Raw genomic sequence first — 13,436 nt, forward strand, 5'->3', positions numbered from 1 at the left:
GTGCCTTCCCTTAAATGTCTACCAAACGTCCTTGAAAGGTTAAGTCTCCAACATGTCACTATCATCATCTTCTTTACAAAATAAAATCAGTGGTTTCTGTACACACTTGTGGGGAGATTATTCAAGGACAGGATCAAGTCCGGCTGTGAAAAGTTACAACCAACTAATCTGCAGACATTAATTGTCTATAATCACACGTGTAGGATGACCATTTGTTAAAGATTGCAAAGAGAGGAAAGAAAAGGAGAAACGTGACCAATGGAAGTCCGACACAGTGTCAACGATTTCTCAAAGCTAAGATATATGGAGAACAAGTCATGGAATCCATACCTTTTCATTCTTTCTCCGGCTAATAATCCTGTCCAGACCATTGAAAGCACCAGATGCCACAAATAAAATATTAGTAGTATCCACCTGAACGGTCTCTCCTCGCAATTTCCTCGAATTCTTTTCTGGAACGTTTACAATTGTCCCTTCAAGCAGCTTCAGTAGCCCCTACATGGAAAAAACAAAATTAATTCTTTAAAACTATATACACACCACGTGAACTAACTTAACCAGAATTAATTTTTCATTAATTCATGAGTGGTGGACATTGACGTCTAGGCCAGCACTTATTGTCCATCCCCAATTGCTTTTGAGGTGGTAGTGGTGAGCTGCCTTCTTGAACCACTATAGTAGGTACGGCCCAGTGCTGTTAGAGAGGGAATTCCAGGATTTTTACCCAGTGACACTGATAGAATGATGATATAGTTCCAAGTCACAATGGCGAGTGGCTTGAAAGGGAACCTCCCACTTGTCTGTTGCCTTTGTCCTTCTCGTCAGGAAGGTGTTGTCTAAAGGAACTTCGCTGAGTTTTTGCAGTTGCATCTTGTAGATAGTACAAACTGCTGCCACGGTGTGTCAGTGGTGGAGGGAATGAATATTTGTGGATAGGATGCCAATCAAATTTGTCTGAGATGGTGTCAAGCTGCTTGAATGTTGTTGGAGCTCCATTCATCCAGACAAAGGAACTGTATTCCATCACACTTCTGACTTGTGTCTTTCAGATGGTTGACAGGCTTTGGGGAACTACTTGCTGCAGGATTTCTAGCCTCTGACCTGCTCTTGTAGCCACAGTATTTATATGGCTAGTCCAATTCAGTTTCTGGTCAATGGTAACATGGATGCATTTGAACCTGGACTGCATCTAAGGAGTCGTGAATGATGCTGAACATTGTGCAATCATCGGCAAGCATCCTCAGTTCTTCACCTATGATAGAAGGACAGTCATTGATGGAGTAGCTAAAGATTGTTGGGCCTAGGACATTCCCAGAGGAACTCTTGCAGTGATGTCCTGAAACTGAGATAAATGACCACTAACAAACACACCATCTTCCTTTGTGCTAGGTATGACTCCAACGAGCAGTCTCCAATTTTGCTAGGGCCCCATGATGCCACACTTGGCCAAATGCTGCCTTGATGTCTAGGGCAGTCACTCTCACCTACAGAGTTAAGCTCTTTGGTCCATGTTTGAACCAAGGCCAGGAGGTCAGGAGCTGAGTGACCCTGGCAGAACCCAAAGAGAGAGACAGTAAGCAGCTATTGCTGAGAAAGTGCCGCTTGATGGCACTATTGATGACCTCTCCTATCACTTCACTGATGATCAAGAGTAGACTGATGGGGCAGTACTTGGTCAAGTTGGACTTGTCGTTTTCTCTGTAAAGGTCACACTTGGGCAATTTTCCACATTGCTAGGTAGATGCCTGTGTTGTAGAATTGTTATTGAATTTTAAATATTTCAGCTGGTGTTTCCCTACTGTTACATTCTGATAGCACTTCCAACTTAAATGAAAAAGATACAAACATAGCTGTTAATCACTGAATAGCGCTCCCAGGCGACCATTTGGCTGATCAAATCTGTGCTGGCTTTTGAAGATAAATCCTGACAGTCTCACTCTTGCCTCATATCCCTGCATTATTTTCTCATTCAAATAATTAACCAAATTTGCTTTTGAAGCTACTATTAAATCTGTATCACCACCATATTAGGCAATTCATTTCCAAATCCTAAACACATGTTGCATGAAGAATGTTTTCCTCATTACTGCTGGTTCTATAACCAATCTTAACTCGGCATTCTGGTTATTAACCCTTTAACCAATTGGAATAGTTATTCTTTATTTTCTCTATAGAATCCTACAGTGCAGAATGAGGCCATTCGGCCCATCGAGTCTGCACCGACCACAATCCCACCCAGGCTCTATCCACCTAGCCCTATGCATTTATCCTAACAAGTCTCCCAGACACTAAGGGGCAATTTAGCATGGCCAATGAACCTAACCTAACGCCCACGTGGGAGGAAACCGGAACACCTGGAGGAAACCCATGCAGACATGGGGAGAATGTGCAAACTCCACACAGACAGTGACCCAAGCCAGGAACCGAACCCGGGTCGCTGGCGCTGTGAGGCAGCAGTGCTAACCACTGTGTCACCGTGCTGCCCTTAAAAAATGGCATGGGCTTGTGTGGGACGTGAACCCGGGACCGCTTGCATTCTTATAATATTCCCCAAGCAAGAGTCTTATCCCTAGACCAACGGGCCAAATGTAGCAGCGTGGTTAATCTAGCCTATCTTGATTTTAAAGACCTCTCTCAGATCACCTCTTAGCCATTTCTGCTCTCCAGCCTACCCCTATAACTGTAATCCTTCATTCCTGGAATCATTTAATAAATCACTTCTGTAGCACCTTCGAAGCCTGTATTGTCCAAAATTGGACACAATCCTCCAGCTGGGGCTGAACCAGTGTTTTACATAGGTTTAGAATAATACCCTGCCCTTTGTACTCCATATCCCTATTTATAAAATCCAGGATTTCATATGCTTTAGCAGCTGTTTTGCTAACACGTCTTGGCACCTTGTGCACAAACAAAACACACACTCTTACTCTCCTTATAAAATTCGACCATTTAGCTTGCATTGTTTTTCATCTCCTCATTCTTCCCGGCAAAATGTCACCATACACTTTTCCTTTATTGAATTTCATCTGCCATGTGTCTGCCCATTCCACCTGTCTACGCTCTCTTAAAATCCATTACTATATTTCTCAGTGTTTACTACACTTCCAAGTTTTGTCTCATCTGTAAGTTTTGAAACTGCGCCCTTTGCCCCCAAGTCATTAAATGCACATCAAAAACAGCAGTGGTCTTGATATTGAAGCATAGGCAATTCCACTGCATACATCTCCCTCCAATTAAAAAAAACCATTCAACACAACTGTTTTCCTATCTCAGCCAATTCTGTATTCATACGAACATGCAAATTAGGAGGAGTAGGCCATTCATCCTCTTGAGCCTGCTCTGCCATTCAATAAGATCATGGTTGATCTGATTGTGGCCTCTACTCCACATGGGGCGGCACGGTGGCACAGTGATTAGCACTGCTGCCTCAGCGCTAGTGGGTTTAATTCCGGCCGTGGGTCACTGTCTGTGTGGAGTCTCCTCGTGTCTTCGTGGGTTTCCTCCGGATGCTACGGTCTGCTCCCACAGTCCAAAGATGTCCAGGTTAGGTTGACTGGCCATGCCAAATTGACCTGAGCATCAGGGAGTTTAGCAGGGTAAATATATGGGGTTTGGGGAATAGGGCCTGGGTAGGATTGTGGCTGGTGCAGACTCGATGGGCCGAATGGCCTCCTTTTGCACTGATAACCTTAGAATCTTGACTAACAAGAGAGTCAATCGACCTCTGTCTTACAATTATTAACTGACCCTCTCTTGCTCTCCAGAGAAGAGAGTTCCAAAGAGTCCTCAGAAAAAAAATTCTTCTCACCTCTAAAATGGGTCAATCATTATTTTTAAACTGTGTCCCCAGTTCCAGTCCCTTCCACAAGGGGAAACATTCTTTCAGCATCCACCCTATCAAATCCCTTCAGGATCTTTTCGTTTCAATAAGATCACTTCGCAATATTTTAAACTCCAATCGATAAAGACCCACCTTTTCCAACCTTTCCTCATCAGATAAACCCCTCCGCCCAGGTATCAGTCGAGTAAACTTTCTCTGACATGTACATCCTTTCTTAAAGGAGACCAAAACTGCACACTACTCCAGATGTGGTTTCAGCAATACACTGTGTAATTGTAGCAACACATCACTGTTTTTATATTCCATTCCCCTTGCAATAAACAATTTTCCATTTGCCTTCCAACTCACTTGCTGCAGCTGCATGATTCATGTACCAGGACACCCAGATCCCTCTGTAACTCAGTTCCATTTAAATAACACGTGACTTTTCTATTTGTCCTGCCAAAGCGCACATGTTCAGATTTTCCTTCCACCAAAGTTTCACTTAACCCTGCGCAGATCCTTATATCCTCTTTACAACTTACTACCTTTGTGCCCTCAGCTAATTTGACAACCATACATTTAGTCCCTTTTTCCAAATCATTGACACAAATCGTAAATATTTGAGGCCGCAGTACTAATCCCTATGGCACTCTGTCTAATCTTGCCAACTTAAAATAGATGCATTTTTGCCTACACTCTATTCCTGTTTACCAATCAATCCTCTATCCATGCTAATATATTACCCACTACACCAGAAACTCTTATTTTGCATTGTAATATTTGATATTTCATCTTTCTACTTCTAAATCATAGAAACTCTACAGTGCGGATGGAGGCCATTTGGCCCACTGAGCCTGCACCGATACAATCCCACCCAGGCCCTATCCCTGTATCCCCATGTATTTACTCTGCTAATATCCCTGACACTACAGGACAATTTAGCTTGGCTAATCCACCTAATCTTTACATCTTTGGAATGTGGGAGGAAACTAGAGCACCTAGAGGAAACCCTCGCAGACACAGGGAGAACGTGCAGACTCCACACAGACAGTCACCCAAGGCTGGAATTGAGCCTGGGTACCTGGTGTTGTGAGGCAGCAGTGCTAACCACTACGCCACCATAACGCTTAGTCGAACATGTGGTTCTTTATTAAACACCCTTTGAAAGTCCAAATATACAAACTGTACTGCTCTCATTCAATATCTCTATTGCATCATCTAAAAACTCAATCAAGTTAGTCAATCATGATTTTCTCTCAACAAATCAGAGCTAGTTGTCTTATATTATTTCTGCCCAGATCATAGTATCATCTCCCCATTTAGTCAACTTCTTTATTCGCTGCAGGCAAAATCTAAAAACGAGAAACCAGCACATAACGATAGTCAATTATCTTGTCACACATTGAAAATAGTTTATATAAAAACATGTTCCCATTAGCCAATTTGTATAATTGAAATGACTTATCACTTGCCTGCTGAACACCTTCACCACCCACATCACGTAGTTGATGAATCCCTGGCACGCTGCCAATCTTATCTACTTCATCCAAGAATACTATTCCTGCAAAAGAATGGATATCGATAAGACAACAGCCAAATGAACACAAGGTCCCGCAAACAGCAATTAGCTAAATGACCAGAGCATCTGGTACAAATGTTGGCCAGTACACCAGGAGAATTAAAAGTGCTGCTGAATCCTTTACGTGAACCTGAGCAAGTAGGTGAGGTCACAGTTTAATATATCATTCCAAAGACAACAATAAAGCAGGATCCCTCACAGTATTGTACTGAAGAATAAGCCAAGGTTATTTGGTCATGGTTGCAATCGGGTTTAAACCCATAAACATTTAATTTTAAGCTCAATTCCAAAGAAAATTGGACAATGTAATTTATCTCCAGCTCCATCAACATACATCCAATAAATACCCTCTGAATTTTAGTTACTATTGTAATGTAGAAATTGTGGCAGCCAAGATTTGGGGCAAATAATTTGGAGAATTGAGAGCGCCCTGATGGAGCGAATACCATCCAAAAGGTAGATGAGCTAAAAATTGAATTAACAGCATTCTGAACCTGCAAGCCATAACAATATTTCAGGAGGAATTAACCTGCAGTAATGGACAAATTCAAATATCAAATATGACAAATTATCACGTGAATTGAGAGTTCAGAGATTATGGGTTTACTAGCATACAGGTTATCTTATTGAACTAGCATTGCAGAGTCCTGACCAAAGATTTGGAGACACCAATTCAAATCACACCACAGATGATGAGAATTTAAATTTAATGAGTTAAAAAATCTGGAATGAAAAGTAGCTCGCGTGATGGTGACAATGAAACTACCATTAGGGCGGCACGGTAGCAGTGGTTAGCACTGCTGCTTCACAGCTCCGGGGTCCCGGGTTCGATTCCCGGTTCGGGTCACTGTCTGTGTGGAGTTTGCACATTCTCCTCGTGTCTGCGTGAGTTTCCTCCGGGTGCTCCGGTTTCCTCCCACAGTCCAAAGATGTGCGGGTTAGGTTGATTGGCCAGGTTAAAAAAAATTGCCCCTTAGAGTCCTGGGATGTGTAGGTTAGAGGGATTAGCGGGTAAATATGTGGGGGTAGGGCCTGGGTGGGATTGTGGTCGGTGCAGACTCGATGGGCCGAATGGCCTCCTTCTGCACTGTAGGGTTTCTATGATTTCACCAGAATGTCAATAAAAACCCATAGGTCACAAATGTTCTTTAGCGAATGAAATGTGTCGTGCTTACCTCATCTGGCCTGTGTGTGACTCCAGAGCCACAGCAATGTGGTTGACTTTTATCTGCCCTCTGAAATGACCTAGTTAACCACTCTGCTCTATACAGAAAGGCAGCTCATGGCCACCTAAAGGGCAATCAGGGATGGGCAGTAAATGCTGACTCTGCCAGGTTGCTCTTATCCCATGAATGAATTTTTAAAAGTTCCAGTTTTTGATCAGATAAAACAGCAGAGAAACCTTGCCTCTGTTCTTTAAATCTCCCATGAATTTGTGCTTTGTATTTGTGGTTCATGAAATGACTCACATTGCTCAATAAGTTCCTACTTGAAAAGATGCCAAAGTATACCAGCAAATGCATCAAGTTTAATATGTCTGTTAAAGGATAATACAGTAAGAAGTTTAACAACACCAGGTTAAAGTCCAACAGGTTTATTTGGTAGCAAAAGCCACACAAGCTTTCGAAGCTCTAAGCCCCTTCTTCAGATGAGTGGGAATTCTGTTCACAAACAGAGTTTATAAAGACACAGACTCAATTTACATGAATAATGGTTGGAATGCGAATACTTACAACTAATCAAGTCTTTAAGAAACAAAACAATGGGAGTGGAGAGAGCATCAAGACAGGCTAAAAAGATGTGTATTGTCTCCAGACAAGACAGCCAGTGAAACTCTGCAGGTCCACGCAACTGTGGGCGTTACAAATAGTGTGACATGAACCCAATATCCCGGTTGAGGCCGTCCGCGTGTGTGCGGAACTTGGCTATATATATAGGATAATACAACCAAGGTCCTTTCATAATTTGAGAGAATAATTTGATGACATTAAATTGTAACGACTGTTTACTAATTTAATGAAAATGACTATGGCTGGTCTGCCTGAAGGCAAATCATTGGCTCACATCAGTTGTTCCATATTGCTCCATCCTGTGCCACTCTTTTCATTTGCCAATAACTTCCTTCAGTTATCAAGCCATCGAACATTGATATTTGCTTCCTTCTGCTTTTTTCTTGAAATCTTCCCTCCATAATGCTATTGTCAAGCCTGTTTCCTCTTAAAACGTGTCCTATCCAGTTTCTGTCTTTTCCTCATGTTTAACACATTTTTTGTTCATGCACTCTCCACAGCACTTCATCATTTGTTACTTCTTCTGTCTTGCAGAATCTTTCTAGCCTCCTCCAAACCCACATTTCAAAACTTTTAGCAAGTTGCTCTCCTCCTTCTATATGGTCCAAGCCACACATCTTTAAACAATGCTTTAAATCAAGCTCTTCAACCAAGTTGCTTTTTCATTTGTTTATTCAACTTTTCAGTTAACAAATATATCTTCTTTTTAACCAAATATAGCTTTCCCGTTGTTATCCTGGTTCTTGTTTTTTTTTTTTAGGTACTGTGCATCCGTTTCCCAAATACTTGAATTCTTGCACCTGTTCTAGTTTTCTTGTATGAGTTTTTATTAGTGATTTTGAGATATGCATCCCTTTGGTTTTGTCAATGTTCACTTTCATTCCTAAGTTCAGACCTGTTGGCCGCGATTCTACCATCCCACTGTGATAATTCTTTAACGCAGCAGGCCGGGAGAATCGCGCGCCGGCCGATTCGCGGAGTTCACGTGGGCGTTCCAGGCACGCTTGTGTCTTCCAGGCCCGGATATCTGGCCGTGTCACCGGAAATCGGCTGGGAGGCAGGGTCAGCATTTAAATAGTATTTTGCATACTATTTAAATGCTATTAGCAGGCCCGGGACTGAATTCTCCGTGCCCGCTAGCATCTCCCACCCCGCCAGACTGGCTCACTCCAGCGGGTTTACAGTAGCTCCCTACTTTGGGGGAAGCTAGCGGTCTGACCCCGCTGGAGTGAGGGGGAGGGGGGCAATTGGAGCCCCTCCAAGGAGTTGGATGGTGGGGAATGGTGCCCCCTGCGAATTGGCACCCTGGCAGTGCCAACCTGTGCCCCCTGGCACTGCCCAAGGAGCAAAGTGCCCATGCCCAGGGGACATCTTGGCACTGCCACTGGGCGTGGGACAGTGCCAGCTGGGAGCGATCGGTGGTTGTGGGGGGTTCTGCTACCACCCTGCCATTGGGTTCGATGGGGACAGAAGGGAGGCCAGCGATCGGGCCGGGCTGGGGCCTGCACTGCGGGGGGATAGGATTGAGACGATTGCAGAGTGTGGGAGATTCTAGTCTGAACTCCCATTGGAAAATACCAGCGTGAATTATTCCAGTTTTCCCATGAATTCAACACTTCGAATTTTTGGGGGAGAATTCCGGCCGTTGTTACTAGTCCAGATACTAATTTTTGTAATCCTTCTGTGCTTACTACCAGAGCTTTGTCATCTGCAAATCTAATTGATATTTATCCCTGCCCCATATTAACACCAGATTGTGTGTCAATATCTGATAAAAAATAGCAATACGTACACAATGACATGCTGTGGGGACACTACTTCTATTTATTTTGATGGGACAGTACGAATATTTGAACACAAAATGAAACTTGGCCTAGACAGCAGTAAACTGAATGATTCAGACTTGAAGTTTATGATGGATAAAGTTAATTGCCCACAAATCCTACCTTGCTGTGCTTTATCCACATTATAATTGGCATCCTGCAGGAGCTTAGCCACAACTGATTCAATGTCTTCACCCACATATCCAGCTTGGGTCAGCGTAGTACAGTCACAAATGGCAAAGGGTACCTCTAGGCATCGGGCAAGAGTCTGGGCTAGCAAAGTCTTGCCTAAAATAAGAAAAATCTTTTATTTTTACTATGTCTACCAACTTTACAGTTAACCACCACCATCCAAAGGATGGATGGAACAAATGGTACTACATCATCAGTTCTAATACATATGCTGCAACAGGAAAGAACACAGAGTGCACAAAGGAAAAACACCATATAAAAAGTCTACTAAGCACTCAAAATTATGCATTGATAAAAAATGTTGATTTTCAACAATGTACTTTAATCAGGAGGGGATGTCAATGCAATGGTATGGTGTTTAAAAGGAAATGTAAAGTAGTCTGAGATTACAACCATCCATCTGCAAGAACAGCCATGGACACTGAAATGGTCTGATGCAGAATCAAATCCTTTCCCTCTTGAGAAATCTGAGTCCTCACTTGGTCTTTAAGAACTCAAATGATGTACAATTTTGACAAGACTCGTTGAACTAAAACAAGAACATTGCAGTCTATGGGGTCACTGTAAAGCCTGCAGCAGCACTGTAATGAATTAGCTCCCTTTATTAAACTGACCTGATCCTGTGGGACCAAGTAACAGAATGTTGCTTTTCTCCAACTTAATGTCATCGTGAGTGGAGTCAAGCACCTCTCCTCCTCGCTTCTCTTGGGGAATTGACTGACTTGCCTGTTGCTGCATGGAAGCTCCGAGTGCATTGCCGTGTGGACTGATACCTGCAATCTGTAACAACTCTATAGGAGAGAAAAACAAGTGTTCACGTAAGAACAAGAGAACCTCAGTATTTTACAGGTATTTTCAAAGATTTTATATAAATTGGGACTGTGGTAACATACTTGTGAAATATATATTGCAATGTTAATCACTTGCTGATTTTTCTAATAAATTAGTAACTGTATCAAATGTTAAAATTACACGAAGCAAGTGATTTAATTAAGGTATTACTCTGAGCCTGAATACTTCAGCTGGCATAAATAATAAGCTAAGTAAAATGAAATAGGACAGATTATAAAGAGAGTACAGAGATCACTATCTGTTATGTTATAACGCTAGCACTTTCACATGAATTTGAACCTCACATCTGTATAATTCTCATAAACATTATATTTTTCAAACAGTCTTACTTGGTGTTAAAAAAAAATGTTTTCTACTGATTTGGCCAAAAACAGAATGAAGAAGAAAAAGAACTTCCAAATTTGAAGGAGGCAGGATGGGTGACCTATGTCAGTGACAGGGAAACAACAGGCTTTCCAATTGTATGCCCAGTCTCAGTATCAAGTACATCAAGGTCAGGAATAACACAGGCACAGTAATGCCCAGTCTGAATAAAACACATTCGGAGAAAAAAACATGCTAGTTCACTGCTGTGAACTTTATTCAACTCTTGACAGTAAATATGCTTCCATCTCATGAGATTTTTTTAAAAATCTGAAAATGCTGGAACTCAAATAAAAAGATTGCTGCAATTATGGTTCAAATCAACTTCAATCTCGATCTATAATCCCCATCTGCTTTTCGCATTTCCAGGATGACACCGAGGGAAGATTTTTTTTTCTTCCCACAACTCGTGCATTTCCTCCTTTTAAAATTCCATCCTTTTCTCAGGCAGGAAGCTTGTGACCAGCTATAGGACCACTTGGAAATGGACCTCAGCTCTCTGACCTTGATGTGCTTACTGCACCAGCGTGGTAGTTGAGCTAGACAGACCAGGAAGGGACAAGATTACTTCATTTTGTGTGGAGTTACCTCTAACTAGGTGGAGCAATAATCAGGGACACAAACGTCCTCAGTACCAAAGGCTGGTTACAAAAGTTATCTTTACTTGAATGCTCTTCAGCTCACCTACATATTTGTGAAAAGACTGGGGCTATTGCAAGGTAAAATTATTATATACTTTTGGATACTTAAAGATACAGGGTTTCAAATATAATTGTGCTAACTACCTATAAAACTTTAGCAAACCTGTTCAAAATAAGAGACACTGGATTTTCTTCCCCAAAAAAATCTCTTCATGTAGCATTAGATTATAATTTTCACTCTTGCTTTACCTACCTTGAAGTATTTGGCTCAGATGCAAGTATTTTATTATCTGCACCCCTTTGCCCTCACAAAAACCAATCAACTTCTTATCAGTTATTTACACAATGAGGTTTTTATTTTTCTCCCTTACTTCTCATGGGAGAACCTCAGGCTGAAACCGTTGTTGGTGTACAGCAAGTCCCCAAATAACCGGATAGCTGTTTGTCGTACTCTGACCCCTAAATAATGATCTGACCAACCAACTCAGACCACAGTGTCTGAACTCTGCTCTGGCACAAATACCTGCAACCCTCAGTGACACAGATAAAGCCACATTCAAACCACACATATCGGGTTTTTTAAATTAATTGTTTAAATTGAGTAGAAGATACTCTAAAGTAATTAGAACTCCTGTTTGAAAGTATTTTTTCTGTAGAATTTTCACTAGGCATTGGTTTGCAGGATATTATCTGCCTATCCTCCACAGGGGAACAAGAAATGAACCCCCATGTTGCATTTGATGCACAAAGTCTGTGCACTGTGCATCTTTGGGAAGATCTGAAACTCCCCCGCCCAGGATCTTTTTCCATCTGGCTACTTTGAGATATAAATTAATTTGGTATGCTCCAGGTACTGTACATCCACAATAAATGGTGCAACTTTTACAATTTCACTCTCACACAGAGAATTTGTCAGCACAAGTTGACGATTCACAGCAAAGGCACAAGTGAAATTTGCAATCACGGAACAGAAACATAAGTCTCAAGGCCAGGAGAGATGGACAACCATCCAAAGCCATTGCCCTAACATTGAATGGCTAATTTTAGACTATCATTTAATGATTCCACTGCCGTGGCCAGTTGTTTATGTTAACAATGGAACAGTAAAATTTATAACTGTTTATACCAACTTTAGAATCTAAGTGCTGATTACAAATAACTTGCATTTATACCTTTAACTGAGAAAATATCCCAAACTGCTACATATAGATGTGTAGCAAAAATTTCAGAAAAGATGACTAAAAGCATGTCTAAAAAATTGGCTTTGTGGAGTTCTTACGGATTAATTAGTTGGTACATCTTTAGAAACAGCGCAATTACTATGGATGTTCATCAAATAAGCTGAGTAATTATCTGCAGAACAGTGAATAGATTGAGACTCACCATAAATAAACTTATTCACGCAAAATGATATTTGTTATTCCTACTGGGAAATGAATTAGTAACTAGGTCAATCAAGCAGCTGTGCGCGCATTTAAAGCTGTGCGCGTAAGCCTTTAAATAGACCTAATCTCTTATTTCAAATGTACCCACATGTACAAAATGTGTGGATTCAAAATTAGATTTATTAACAAAACATTAAAAACTAACGGCATAAGAAAGCAAATGGAACAAGATGAATGGTGTAAGAAAAATAAGAGTTTCAGAGCGCAACAGTTATGCTCAAGTGGCGTGGCCTCACATTTCATCCTGTTACTATACGACCATTTGAAGATACAAGTGTCATTACTGCTCTCAAAATGTGTACATCATATGCACCAGTTGCTTTTTTGTCATATATTTGACATATATTGTCAAATATTGTGTCACATTTGAACTAATTTACTAAATATAATAGAAATAAGAAAATATCTTAACAAATTAATGAGATGTGATAAAATCATTTAAAATAGGTGATTGATTATTTTGGTATATAATAAATGTACTATTTATATAAATATAATCAAAATAAGTAACATATATAAGGCCATACACAGTTATAGCTTTCAGATGAACCAAACTGACTCATTTGATCCTAGCAGTTACTGACAGAAGGTGCGCTTGAGATTTCCCAGAGGCTGCACGCACCAGGATCCCTCATTCAACAAAGAGTCAACTTTACAACCTGGCCTTCTCTGCCTAAAGAGAGGAACACAGTAAGAAGTCTCACAACACCAGGTTGAAGTCCAACAGGTTTATTTGGTAGCAAATACCATAAGCTTTTGGAGCACTGCTCCTTCGTCAGATGGAGTGGAAATGTACTCTCAAACAGTGCAAACAGACAACATGTTTGTGGAAACTTGATGTCTGTGTCGATATGCGCGATCTTCTTGGAGATCCTCTCCACTTGGAGCCAGCAGTTTGCGGTGTCGATGGAGCACATTTCCACTCCAT

At 41.3% G+C, this 13,436-nt stretch overlaps 1 protein-coding gene across 2 annotated transcripts in view; it reads right to left on the minus strand.

Annotated features, from left to right (window-relative positions):
• The window catches only part of clpxa (caseinolytic mitochondrial matrix peptidase chaperone subunit Xa), a 47,517-nt gene that overhangs the window by 5,892 nt on the left and 28,189 nt on the right, over positions 1-13,436 (minus strand). For both annotated transcript variants that reach the window (XM_078241328.1, XM_078241327.1), the window contains 4 exons: positions 9,822-9,998; positions 9,139-9,303; positions 5,296-5,384; positions 331-495 (listed from right to left, as the gene is read on the minus strand). In XM_078241328.1, coding sequence (XP_078097454.1) covers positions 331-495; positions 5,296-5,384; positions 9,139-9,303; positions 9,822-9,998 — 596 coding nt within the window. The remainder of the gene's footprint in view (positions 1-330; positions 496-5,295; positions 5,385-9,138; positions 9,304-9,821; positions 9,999-13,436) is intronic.

This window comes from Mustelus asterias, chromosome 24, assembly GCF_964213995.1.
Source record: "Mustelus asterias chromosome 24, sMusAst1.hap1.1, whole genome shotgun sequence".
In the NCBI taxonomy this organism is placed as follows: domain Eukaryota; kingdom Metazoa; phylum Chordata; class Chondrichthyes; order Carcharhiniformes; family Triakidae; genus Mustelus; species Mustelus asterias.